Genomic DNA, 13985 nt, shown 5'->3' with positions numbered 1-13985 from the left:
ATTTTTGATAGTCCGCCGTCACTTCCAGCCTGCGGAAGGACCAGTTTCCAATTCGAGCTTCCTGACAGTCTTCGGTCACCCCCTCACTTTCTGTGGCTCTACTTTGCTCAGACACAAACTATGGACACACAAGCAAACAAAAAGACAAACACACATCTTTTTTGAGTTTTTGTAAAGTTATTGGCACAGCCAAAGAGATGGTCTGACTTACTTTTAACTTTTAACATTTAACATTAGAACAAGGGCAACGGCAAAACCTACGAGCACATGAGCATACACACACACACGCACAAGCACACTCAAAAACAATACCTACGTACTGCAAGCTATGAATCCAAGCAAGCAAACAAACAAACAAACAGACCAATGTAGACCATGTAATAGTATACGTAAAACAATACGCAACGAGTCTATACTGTAATTGAATATCAAAAATAAGACAGGCATATGTAATGAATAGATACATGATTCGAAGCAAAACAAAAATAGCTATCAGAGGATTCCGAAAAATAAGAAAAAAACAACAACTCGCAATTATGATTGCAATTATGATGGATCAAAGATTTAATCTACGATATAGGAATATCATGAAACTGCGTCGCCACCTAACCCACGTACGCGTAACACCCAATTTACAATACTAGTATATAACAATATATATACGTTGTATGGACTACTGCGGCCTTACAATGCGAATAAAGTTTGTAATTCGCAGTATCAAATTTTCGGACATTTATGAAGATATTGGCATGTACTGTAGCAGACTTTACATTTAGTGTTTGGATGCTTCGAATTTTCACTATCAGCTCTTCATAATATCAAGCTTCGATAGAACGTCCTTGACAATATCAAGCATTAACTACATCGGATTTTGTAACACCGAGTCACATACTAGCTAGCAGCAGTAATTTTAGTCATTCTTTTAAGGTTGTTTTGATCCTTTTATTTTGCCAGAGGGGACGATATTTCGTGGAAAAGCTAATTTGAAGGACGCGAATAGTATCAGCTGAACAGGGAGAATTAATAGAACTTCATTAGAAGGGCGGCCATGCACGGTGACCAGTCCGTGTTGCTGTCCCAGTATGGAAGTCGTGCCACTGATTAGGGGACTGTCCCTCCATGCCACGCGGTTGTAAACTGACCCGTCCTGGTGATGATGGGCGGGGCAGGTCCCAGCAGGTGTATGCGCATGTCCTTAGAAACTAGGTCAGCCCCTCATCCAAATGCAAATCGCAAGTTGGAGGATTGTGGGTGTATGTAAATGTCCAAAGGTCATGAGGCTTGACCCACCGCTGCACGCAGCCACTGCCTGCGCGATCCCTTGTCTGCGGACAGAAAATAGGTCCACGTTGTTGACTTCTCAAACGATAAAAAAGACGTCAAGTGTAGTGCTGATATATCAGCTTCTGCTAAAAAATCTCATGACTTAGTTTTGAGAATTTAGACTGAAATAGGAAAGAACTGGACGGCCTGGTAGCGATGACTTCCAATGTTGTTCCGCGGAGGGATATATTGCTACAAAGGAAAATCTAGGTCAAGTGCGCGGTGCGGGTTTGAATCTTGCACGCCATACATTTAGCTGGACGGAAGATACTGCTTGAACCCGACTGTCCGCCGGGCCATGCGATCCTAGGAAGGACGACCAAAACCTCCACCTGTGACCTCAACTACCTCAAGACAATAGTCACCGATGGACATGGACAGAAGTCCCGGCCTTGGCGCTGGGGGCGTGCCGGGAGGAGGCTCCGCGGCATCGTCCCCGGCCTTCCCCGGCTCCCTTCTCCTCGGTCAGGCCAGCCCGCTGGCCGTGACAACCGCTGCCGGTGCCTCACCCGCCTCATCAAGTAAGTCCCCGTCCTGTAGGCAGATTTATCGTGTATGTGGGGAAGTAGGGCACGTTACCGCGTGGTACAACGTGGTTTTTCCCGGCCCCGGCCACCGTCCTGGATAGGAGGACTAGTTCAGTTCAAAAGCCCGGCAACGACAACAGCGCTGCTTTTCCCCTCTCCCGGGCCGCCCGCCTCGGTTGAACTGTGCCGGCCGCAGGCTTCACGATCGCCGCCCGGCTCGGGTTAAAAGTTGTTGTTGCTGGCTCGGTGGTTGATTAAAGTTTGTGTAAAAATGCACGCAGGTTGCGAAATGCAAATTTTTAACAGGTGATTGTGTGTGGCGTGTATGTGTGAATGGCGGGCCGTTGTTTATTGGGAACTGCACTGGGGAATCCTCTCAGTTTGAACATCAGAGTCGTGATGGGTTTTTCTGACCTTATAAACTAATATGTGGTTTGGGAATGTGTTCAGAAGAATGGGGTTTCCTACGTAATTTGTATCACGTTTTTCTAGAAGGAAAACCCTGGTTGTTGTAGAGTTTGTTCGGTAAACATTATGCAACCTGGGCGGGATTATGGCGATGGCTTCCCGCCGGACCGACTGGTGTGATGTCGGTTACAGAGCCGCGATCTTCTGTGTGTTTTTACAGTGTAGATTACACCCTTTTCCCCAAATCAAGCTATAACTCCGTGCAACAGAACTTCGTACGTTTTTGTTCTCGATGATAAACTTTTTCAGGTTTGTTTTTATGTCCCCCAAAGCGCGTTTCTCACACGTAAACATTCACGAGTTCACGCCAAAATGATCGGGTGCCAGCCAGTGGGACCGACGGGCAATTTTCAGTTTTTTAGAGACCTTGTCCTGCTCTAAGGCGACTGTTTTGTCCGCCTTTCCAGTCCTCGTATCCATGTGAAAGGCCGTGGATTTTCACCATGACCGAGGGGTTTCCTTTTTGCCCCGGTCAGCCCTTTGTCCGTGGCCACTTCTTTTCATCTGTCATGGTCAGCTATTGAGGGTGGTCAGCAGCTGGGGTGCTTATTTTTCCCAGGCCGCTAACCCTATCTCATTGTGTGCCCTTGGAACAATGGCACTGGGCATTTCTGGAGCCAACCTTTACACACACACGAGCTCTAATAAAAAAAGAATCCATTAAAACTTCAAACTCCTGGAGTAAACCACACACACACACACACCGTACACACACAGACACACTCACACATGCTGTTTCTAGTTTGGGAGCTCTGAACATTTACAATGTCATGTACTACGGTAATACCGGGTTTTATGGAGTAACTTGACCGTTTCTGGACAGCCGCCGGCTTTCTCACAGTGGTTTCTTCGAACTGAGGTGCAATGGTAGACTATTAAATAGAAAAGGCAGAACCCATCTAATGTACATCAACTTCAAGTTTACAAGCAGTGGATGCTCGTGTTCATGTGTTAAACCTGGCCAGGAAAACAGATTTTGTGGATGAAGTTTAGGAAGATTGTGAAGTGAGGTAACCTTGGGTTGACCAGGTCATGGCCAGGGCCGCACCCTTTTGTCCCCCAGATGCCAAATGTCTCTATAAGGCTGGACTAAACCTGACCCCAAATTCAGCCCCCTTCGCACCAGCGGTTATACTTGCTTTATCACCCATTTACTCGGTCACAGAATAGTGTGGTGGCAATATGGTACTTGAAAAGATATGATTATGTCCTTTATTAGGCACTGTAACATCCATGCTGTTACAATGGAACAAAACATGCCAAGTTACAAGTACCAGAAGTGGACTGAAAAATCCTTGAACTGGAGTAGAAAGGATTACTAGTATTGGGAGAGAAGAGAGTTCCAACATGTTTCTTCCCTAATTATTTTCCAGTGAATTTCATATGGATAATGTTTGATACCCTATAAATTTCTTGTTCCATTTTGTTGTGCTTTGTTTTCTCCTGTGTATGAAATGTAACGTTACATGGGTTTGTCTTTTTTTCTTTGTCCACTTCTACTCTCCCTCTAACCCTGCAATCCTCAATGGTCTATAAGGACAATGCTCTGAAAAGGCTAGACAGGAAAACGTGAAAATGTCCAATATTTGGTATCAGACTTTCAGAAGAAGAGGGCACTGCTGATTGCCAATGAAATACCTGATGCTAATGTTCTACCTATATTGTATAGAATGCTTTTTCCCTTTCCAGAGTAGAAGACTTCCAGGTGAAGTCTGCAAACCATTGCTTCTCTCTTGGAACAAAAATCTGGAAGAGTATTGGAAACTGATGACTCTGATGGACAGTTGTTCTAGTTACATCTGCTCTGAATGCAAAGTGAAGTAAACCATGAGAGATAACTGCTGTTGTTTAGAACAGAACAGAACTCAACTCGTGTAGTTGCCTCAGAAGATGGCAATGATGACTCATGAGAGTTGCATACTTGGCTTTTTCATGTTCATGAGAAGCACTACTACATGTATGCTTCAACTTGTTTTTAATGTATATTTTTTTTCCATAAGAAGGTACAGTTTGGTTTTATCAGAGTTTATATTATGGAATTGCACCAACAAATGAAGCTCCAGTTTCGACTAGATAAGCGCTCTTTCTCCCCGTGGATTAGCATGGAGTGAATTGTTTTGGGTGAGGCATGGAGATCGGGTGCTGGCTGGCCATTGTCCCCTCCCTATGGAGAATGGGGGTCAGGCAAACAAGGCAACCGTTGAACCCTGCATTCGCCTATTAGGGAAAGGTCACTTGACAACCTCTAACATCATCATTCCAAGTCTTGTTTTCTGTTCATCACAGTCGGCTTGATTTAATTTACCCCCTCTTCCAGTCTCCATGCCTCGGTAATGATTGATTCTCCGGGTTTTCAGCAAAATCAAGTCTGATTGATTGAAGAAGAGATGAGTCAACCTGGCTCACAGGGTAGGATCTTTCTTTGATGTCCATTTTGTATCCAAACAGGAGGGCCCGCCAACCCTTTGTCCAACAAAGCTCTTCATGCCAGTTCGGTTGTTTGGAAAAGGACGGTTTAGTTCATTGACAAACAGTGTCTTCAAACAGATGAACTCTTCTTCTGTTGTTACAAACAACTATTTTAAACTTATTAAGCTACCATCTGTAAGGTAGAATTATGTTAAAATAACAGTTCATCCCACTTAGAAAAGAGTTAATTTGTTTCGGTTAATTTGACTTAAATGAGTCACTTCATAACGATGTGTAGGTGTAACAAAGAAAAATAGATGTAAATTTTTCAGAAACTTAAATCTAGCAGAAGGGAGGGTTAAATTGCCCAGAATTATAACTAATTGTTCTTGTAGCTGCACTTTTAACTGGAGACAAAGAAATGTTAAACCAAGGGCTGTTGACAACCTCAAGTCATGCACTGCTTAGCAGCATACAGCCTTTGTTTCTTTGGAGGTTTATCACTTTATGTGGACATATGCCTCTGTATGTCTTCCATAATATGTCGTGAAGTTATACATATAAAATTTTTTTGAAGTTTGTCCAAGAAAATTACATACCAATAACAAATAAAGTTCCTGAATGCAAGTTCAAGTTAATATTGTCAGAACACAGTTGCTTTAAAATACATGTCTTTTGTTTTATTCCAACAATCCAAGTTTAGCACCCAAGTGAGTTTGAAAATTAAAGAATGAATTGACTGGTTAGGAAAGGAGAACTAATTTTCAGGGTGGGCAATACCTGGTTGCACGATTGTGCCATGCAACCATATATTGTTTCGCACAAAAATGTGTTTTCCCAGCGAAGATGTGGATGCGGATGGCCTCCAGAACAGCGACCCTGTTTTTGCCAGCGAAGATTGGATATCTTGTGTTTTTTTTTGCAAATGTTCTGCCGGACGGCGACCCTGTGACGTCAGCAGTCCCTATGCTGCAACTTAGGTTGTAACTGGGCAGTCTAAAGTTCTAGTGGGCAACCTAAGTTACTTTGGGCTTAGGTTACCCATTGGGAAACCTGAAGAAAAAAAAGTACTACATCCATATTTTGAACCCTGGTTTTTGTAATCTAGTATTTTAACAGTGGCACCCAACTTGAATTCATGTTGCCTTACATGGCATAAAGATTTTCTAGTTGCATTTCATTCAACCATCACGTCATAAAGAAGACACCAACATCTTGTTCATGGCAATATTAATGTATTCTTTTTAGATTCTTGTGGATTTCTTTCTCTTACATCCATATGTAACGGAGACCTGGACAGGCTGGTAAGGTATGGTAAGTTTAATCTGGTTGTTTGTTCTGAAAGGGGCTGGGAAAGTTTTTCTATTCTGGAAGTGTGTCATCTTTTGTAGTGGCTGCATTTACTAGGTCATGAGTATTACGTTACTGAAGGTTGTGAGAAGAACCTGCTAATTAAACATCCGCTTGAATGAAAATGTACACTACACCTCCACCTCTCTCTGAAGACTAAGATATTCTATAGCAGACATTTATCTGGGTCATGTCGGGAAGCATTTTTCAGCATGCAGTAAGCGGTTGTGATTGCATATGATGGATGCAATATTGGGGTTATCATTTTCTGTTGGTATTCGGGTCAGGATTTGGAACCGTGTATGTAATTGCCAGGACTTGTTTTCTATCGCAACAAATTGATTGTTTCACCTTCTGTGATTTGTGATAAGATTTTTCAATTGTAAACCTTATGATTTGGAGACATGGGTTTGGAAGTCAAGACTCAAGGAAAGACATTTGGGAGAAGATGTACCATAAGTAATTTCTATTTGTTATTGTTGAATGGGCAACCCTTTTGTTCATGAGAAAGAAAATGAGTGAAAATCAAGTACCAAATGGACAACAGAATTATGCCTAACCAAAATGGAAAATTGCATCTTTTCTTCATTTCACATCTTTTATTTTAGCTTAAAGAGAAACATATGTTGGGTTGCTACTCAAAAAAGAATATCTGTGAGGTTAAGTGGACAAAGTAGAAAAGGCAAAAGGGAGTGGTGACAAATATTCAGTCCAGGGACTATTGAAACCGGATAATTAGAGTTGCCATTGGGAATTTATCATTGATCTTTATCTGATCCCTTAGAAAACGGAAACTATTGAACTCTTGGAAGACATATAGCAAGCCATCACCTTTTCACCATCCAAAGCATAACAGGGAACTGGCTCTGGTAGTTAATATTAAGACCCCTAGCTGGAAGGCTCCTTTCTTAAGGTGCGTGGGAACTTCTTGACAAACCCGTTGGAAGTCTGAAGTCCAATTTTCCACCTGAGGAGACAATAGCCCCACCCTGAAGCGCTGACAGGTGAATCAGATAGATGTGGGGCTGGGGTGCCATGTTTGTGTAGGGGAACAATGGAGAGATGGCCGACAGTAAGGGCTGAAACTCCAGACTTCTAACTCGCTGTGACACTAATAAGGATTGATTTGGAGGAGTTTTAGGACAACAAATTGAAGAACTGAAGCCAACATGTTACTGTGCAGGAAAATATGTTCACCTTATGATATAGGGAATGCTCTAAAAATGTTGAATAATTAGAAAAGACTATTGAAAGGATTGTAAAGCTTGAGAAAAGAAACAAAGGAATGAAAAGTATGTAGAACTACCTTGGTTCCTGGCATTTCAGCACAGTATTCAGGGTTGGACAATTTTTCACAGTATTGTTCAAATCTCCAAACAAAATTTCCAAGTTGCGTTAACCTGAATCACACTGAGGTAGCCATTTGGCTAGTTAAAGTTAAAGAGCCATTTCTTTTCTATTCACTCCTAGTTCCTTATGCATCTCACCAGAGGGACAATAGCAGTAAGAAAATTTCAGTCCATTCAATGGTTCATAAAGAAGGAAGCAGGTACTGATTTGAAGACAATGGTCCCTGCAAAGCAGAAAAACCAGTTCAAATTGACTACTGAAAAGCAAACCTTTCTTAGCCTCTATGGTAGCACTTGGCTGAAACTAACTGTAGGTACACACGATTGTTGCCGCGCCATTTAGTTTGGCAAACTAAATGAGTGGAGCTTGTCCCACTTGTACCCCAAACCCAATAACCTACTTTTCTTTTTAGGCCAAGGACCTTCAGAATCAGTAAGTTTGCCCTTTGACCCTTGGAGATGAGGTGTAGTTGCTCTAGGTATGCTGGGAGATAAGAAAGAGATCCTAGGATAACAAGAATTGAAAACAAAAGGGTCTTATTTGCAACATCATCACAAATTCAAACACTGGATTCCCCCCTTTTGTAAGAGATATCTTCAACCTGAAAACAAGTATGTGTTCTTGAATCAGCTAAAAAATACAACAAACAAATTCAATAGGGCATCAATAGGATGATCGAAGGGCTTAGAACGTTTCTGATAACCCTTTTCTTTTAGAAATATGAAGCAGTTTTCCCTACAAAAGTCAGGAAAAGTGTTATGGAAAATTATTTGTTCAAAATACAAAGAAGAAACACCAACAGAAGCAATACGCTTGAACAGAAGATGAGGACCTAAGAATGTAGCTCCTTCAGCCTTAAGTTTAACCAATACATCCAGACCAATTAATCACATTTGAAAGATGAGACACTTTTGCTGCTCTTTCGCCTTACAAGCTGCCAAATCCAATAGATATTCAAGACCTTGTCCAATTCATTAATTTTTCTTTATTTTTTAAAAAAGAAGAAGTAGGCTTTGATGCTTCAGTCGTGAAATTCAGACCATTTCTTGGAAAACGTGTCTTGTGTTTTTTGTGACAAATTATTGGGAAAAGACGCCAGGTGAAACAACCACAGATGTCTTCAGATTTTCCCACCTGTTCTACTATTGTTGGTTAGTATGATTGGACAGTGTTTGGTTTCGTATTAGAGGTAGTCATTTGGTATTGGTGTGTATTAAGTATGCCAGTGTATGGCAAATAAGTTATAGTGCTAGTAACTAGTACATAGAATACAGTACTACTACTAGTAACGTTACCTGGTATTGGAGATCAAGAAGCAACAGAGATATCACTGCTGTGTAAGTCCATAATCAATACAAATTTGGGTCCAAATTACTACATGTAATGTTACTTCAGCAGGTTGAGGTTAGAATAGGCTGCCCTATGCTGTATGTCATTTTTGGAGCTATTAAGAATGAAAACTTATAGGCAAATGATGTCTTTGGACTTGTATAGACACCTGTGAACGTGTTATTAAATTCCATTCAAGCAAAAGAATTGTTTCAGAACATTTGAAAGCATTCTAAAAGTTCCTGCAATGTACAATGTTAATGTTAATGTTCAACTATACAGAAGTCACTTCTTTTCAGGTGTAGCTAGCTTCAGCCAGGTTGCAACAGAATTTTGAAATGGGCAAATTTCTCTCTTCCAAAACGCTCCCTGTTTGAAATTACATGTTGTAACTGTTCCCCCACAAACAAGTCTGTATCTATCCAAAAAGACAGGACAAGAGCAACTTTCAAGTCATCCCTCATTTATATTTATGTAATCTTCTTCTTCTTAATATATTTATGTAATCATATGGCATAGACTAATGTTTTAAAATGGTCAGGTAGTTAGAAATGAATTTCTCTAGTTCACGATTTCATCTTATCTCAAGCTTTCCTAATTTGGCTTGTTGAGATTTTGAGACAATTTTGACAGTAAAAATAAATTTGAAGATTTGTTACCCTCACAGAAATAAATTTTTTTTTAACAAAGACAATATGTTATTGGTTCCAATGTTTTTCAGTCTTTTGATGTCCTGCTCATATGAATTATGGAACATGTTTGTGCAATTTTCCTCAGTTTCAGACTATTGCATAATCCTTTAGTATGGAATAATGATTATGGATGATTTTCACCATTGGCTTTCGTAAGAAACCTTACGTCCAGAAACTATCAAAGGCCAAGAGCTGGGAAAAGTACTCTAAATATTGCATTTCAGCAACATTTCTCACATATAGCTATCCAATCCCACAATCAAATTGTGTTATATTTTGATCATGTTCTTATCCTTTGTAAACTGCTTTGATCATGTTCTACATGTAATTCAGTGTCCCTATTTCTGGAGTTCTATTGTGGTTGTTTGCCACCGCCAAACCCCCACCCATCACCCCCATGTGAGCAGTTCTGAGCCCAAACATCATCAGCCTACAGCAGGATATATGATTAGGTCATGACCTAGTTTATTGCTGTAAAGTCAATGCCTGGCCACGTGCCTGCTGATGGAATAGGGTCACTGCCTCCAGTCATACTGGGCTGGAGATAATATAACCACATGTTTGCATTTCTGCGTTGCTATAAGTTACGCTGTCATATACATGTTTTTTTTTACGCAAGCTAGTATTTGCAACAAAGATAATGTTCAGTTTAAGGAAAGGTTACATAATTATAGTACAAAAGTGTGATGACAGTGCAATAAATTTTCCAGCGTTTTTTATGATTGGGTGTATGTAATAGATTCCCTGAAGAAATGCAGGTGTTGTTAAAATGTGAAAATTGTTTTTTTCCTTTAGATGCTTTTAAGTGGTCTAAAGTTGTACGAAAGAAATATTGACCATGTTGAGGAAAATAAGCACAATAGATGTTCAACTGTGGAATGTTAAATTAATGTATTGTGAAAAATATATTAAATTGTGCCCCATAGATTATGGGCAAATGCTGTATTACCTGAACTTTGAGTGTGGTGTGACCAAAAGTATTAGTGTAATGCTTGTGCAGGTTGTTTACAAAGTGTTGCCTGGATCCACATATAGGGTTGTCCTTTACCAGTGAAGTCCTAGGATTAAAAGCACACCAGCTGTCCAGCATGTGCAAAGGTCAATGGTCAGTCCTATCACATTACCGTACTAGAGCTGGACCTTGCTGCATGGGAAAATCCTAAAGGCAAATTCTTCCCCCTTGGTACCTAATTGTATGTGAACAACTAGGTCGGAGTTGTAGAGCGTTGGGCGAGGCGGTCCTTCCAGCCAACAGGTGGTAACCTGGCATGGTGCCAGTCCAATCACAGAAGCTAGAAGACCCTCTCCTCTCTTTAGCCCCACTGTTGACCTATCAGCAGGCTCAGCTAATTTGCGCCCCCGTGAAAAGTGGCTAATGTTACAGCACCCCGCTTTACAGCAGTATCCGCGCTAACCATTGATTGCGCGCGGACCGGCGCACTCCGAAATCACGGAGATCTGCGGTTTAAATAGGTGAAAAATGAAGTCCTGTCAATGGAGGCTACTTGAAAAGTGTTTTTCCTTTCAGAGGCCCCAGAATGAGATTGGGGTCACAATACCCTGGGGCCCCAACCTGGGAGCCAGTGTTGAAGGGTTATGTAAACAGATCTGTGTCCAGTCCTGGGGCAGAGAAGAAAGACACTGCTGTGGTACACACAGGGAACATGTCATCATCACCATGATACTGCTGAACATTGCAAGCACAAAGACAAATAGAAACACTTAAAAAGTGATGTATTTATAGCCCAGTCATGTGGAGAGCTGTTGGCAAAATTTAATCACAGAAATGACTGGATGGATTTCTTGATTTTATAGGATGATTTTTGAGGCAAATATATTACACTATCAATGTGAGAATAGTACTTACCAATGAGGCTATACAATTTTGAGTTAGGATTTGGTACAGCCTTGTTTATGCTGTTCCACTTTGCTTTACTGGTCAACATGTAACTCCACTCTCTTAGTATTACTGACAGTCCTAAATGAAGGTCAAAACATTCTCTGTTAAAAATGACCAGGACAAGGAAAAACTTCATATGAGAATGAAAGATGCTTGCTCTTGTCAAGTTCACTGAGGCCTATTCCATTTGAATCTTTTTCTTGATCAGAAACATTTTGAAAAAATTTTCTGGCTAATTCTTTCATAATGTTACATTTTACTCCCTACCTGTCTCCATACTCATATTATAGGCATAACATAGTCATGAATTATTTCCAATGTATGGACTTTAAAAATTCTGTGCATTGTCATGAACAGTAGGCAGGTCCTGATAAAATCTTGGTGTAAATTGAATGTTTGAAAGCCAAGAGCTGTCATCTTGGAGCTTTCTGTGCAGTTAGGAGATGTTTGATGCTTTGTAAATACTGGCAAATATTGATGAGGTATTGTGCCCCGCAATAAGGAAAATGGACGTTGGTAATTGTTTTTTGAATAGGAGGATGATTGAACGAAAGGTAGACTTAGCCGTTTCACCCATTGAAACACTGAGACGTGTGGCACGTGTGAATTGTCATGGTAATGAAACAGGAGACCAAATGAAAGGGTCCCAAATCTAGGTGAATTTCTCTTGCAATTTTTCATGGAAGTGTGGGGCCTGAGAAAAGGGATGATAAATGACCAGCTTTGATGATCAATCTTCACTCGATAATTGGTGAGTGATGTGAAAAACTGAAGGAGGGATATGCACAATTTATAAGGATGTCAAGAGGGTCCTAAGGCTAAGAAAAGATGAAGCTAGTATAGAAACATTGATTTTGTCCATCTTCAAGACCTACTGGAGATTGTAAACTTCACAAGCATTTTTAGGAGCAAACCGTTATCTTGTAGTACTTTCTGGATGAGTATACAAACTTGTGATAATAATCATAGATAAAACAGACAGTGTCATAGCATAGTAAGACTGATTTAAAGGTTAAACTGTGCTAATCTTCCATAATAGGTGCCCTCTGCTATCTCTCTTCTAGCCCGGTCGTTAATTAACTGGGCTTGGGCTTGGTAACCAATGGTGGATTAAACAGGTGAACATTGGTGGGTCAAACCTGCTAGTTAGTACTTTACAAGTTATTTCTTTTCAGAGTTCTTTGGTAAATGGGTTGAAGTGTGGTTAAAAGGGAAGGAGTCGAAGTCTGGGTTATTTGCATGGCCTTTCGCAGGGCTGTCAGTGATTGTCAGGTAATCTGTGCTGGGGTACAGAAGGGCAGAGACAAGGCCTGTGGCTCTTATGGCAAGTGAAAGAACTAGGTCACTGATGTTTATGTAAGACTAACCCAGGGCCCTTCAGGTAAATATGTTTGGCAGCACTTTTTGTTGAAGAAAAGCTGGGAGTACTTTGTCGTCAAGTCTCAGTAGTCCAATCTATTTTTTCGAGGAAATGTTGTTTTCCCCGGCACGAGTTGATTTTAAATCATGGCGCGGTAATCGTGTAGTGCTTCCGTAAATGCGCACTCTTAAGTGAATTCTTGATAACAGTTGTTGATTGGCTGGCGGCGGAGCGGTGACCCATGGTGACCTGGGGTCAGAACAGGTCATTACACTGGGAGTGTTTCGCATTCTTGCCTGTAAGTTTAAACTTACGCGCCAAAAGTAGATCCTTTGAGCAGTCAGCCAAGCAAACAGCACACACGTTCGAAGGCCAAGGCCTCCCTGTTTTTTATGACATGACATGTAAAAATTATATCATCATGTTAAATAACATTATGTAACCATGAATAAGGTTTTATTCACAGTCCTTCATAGTTTATTCATAGGTTAAAAAAACATTTTCAGGTGTGCTCAGGTACAATTGTTCTAGCGTTGTGTCTTTATTTCCTTTTGTATCCAAAATGTTTTTGTTCTGTCAATTTTAAACTTATACTACTGGTATGTAAGAGATGATTTCTTCCATGCCCAACCCTTATGTCAGCATGTCCTATGACATCTTCCGCGTTTTGTACGACTAACACTTTGCGCTGTATGCTAATTAGTCCGAACTCGTGCCGAAGCTAGCAAAGAAGAGTTTTGCTGAGCTTAAGTGTTGCGCAAGTATTTACAAGCTGTAAGAGGGATTTTTGCAATTTTGGTAGAAAAAATTCTACGACCTTAAACTCTAGAGCATGATATCGTGTGGCCTTTCTGTTCGTGTTTAATTATACATGGTATTCCGGGATTAAATTACAGTATGATTTTTTAAATAGAGGCTTTGTACTACAAGAACTTACTTAGGACAATAATGAACACAAGAATGCTTGGAAAAATATTTTTCAGAAATAATGTTATATCATAAAAATAAACCAAAACCAATCATTGTTTTACTTCCAAAGGCTGACTGTAGTTTGATACTATTAATAGTAAGTATTATATACATGTATATTGGCCCTCTGTGACAAGCTAACACGTACAGTTACAGTGTAGGAAAACTGCACCTTGATGCCATTATTACTGAATGGAAAATTTCAATTTATTTTGAAATGAAACATGAAAGAAGCATTTGCCCAGTGCAGCTGCAAACCATTAAGGCAAATGACTTTTGGGTCCAAAGGGGAGGTGTAATGGTCCCCT

At 40.5% G+C, this 13985-nt stretch overlaps 1 protein-coding gene across 5 annotated transcripts in view; it reads left to right on the top strand.

The window, feature by feature from the left end:
- Window positions 1–1411: 1411 nt before the first annotated feature.
- LOC109465999 (nuclear receptor subfamily 6 group A member 1-like) overlaps window positions 1412–13985 on the top strand; it is a 91659-nt gene continuing 79085 nt past the window's right edge. Inside the window, exon 1 of one of the 5 annotated variants that reach the window (XM_019763507.1) lies at window positions 1412–1844. In XM_019763507.1, the coding sequence (XP_019619066.1) occupies window positions 1691–1844 (154 nt within the window). In that variant the 5' untranslated portion in view covers window positions 1412–1690. Of the gene's footprint in view, window positions 1845–4690; window positions 4728–13985 lie in introns of those variants that run through there. The other 4 variants (XM_019763509.1, XM_019763508.1, XM_019763510.1 and 1 more) reach the window with 4 other exon arrangements.

The sequence above is a fragment of the Branchiostoma belcheri genome, unplaced genomic scaffold, assembly GCF_001625305.1.
Source record: "Branchiostoma belcheri isolate BF01 breed outbred unplaced genomic scaffold, Haploidv18h27 scaffold16, whole genome shotgun sequence".
NCBI classification, from domain to species: Eukaryota; Metazoa; Chordata; class Leptocardii; order Amphioxiformes; family Branchiostomatidae; genus Branchiostoma; species Branchiostoma belcheri.
This window is presented reverse-complemented; position numbering and strand designations above follow the sequence as displayed.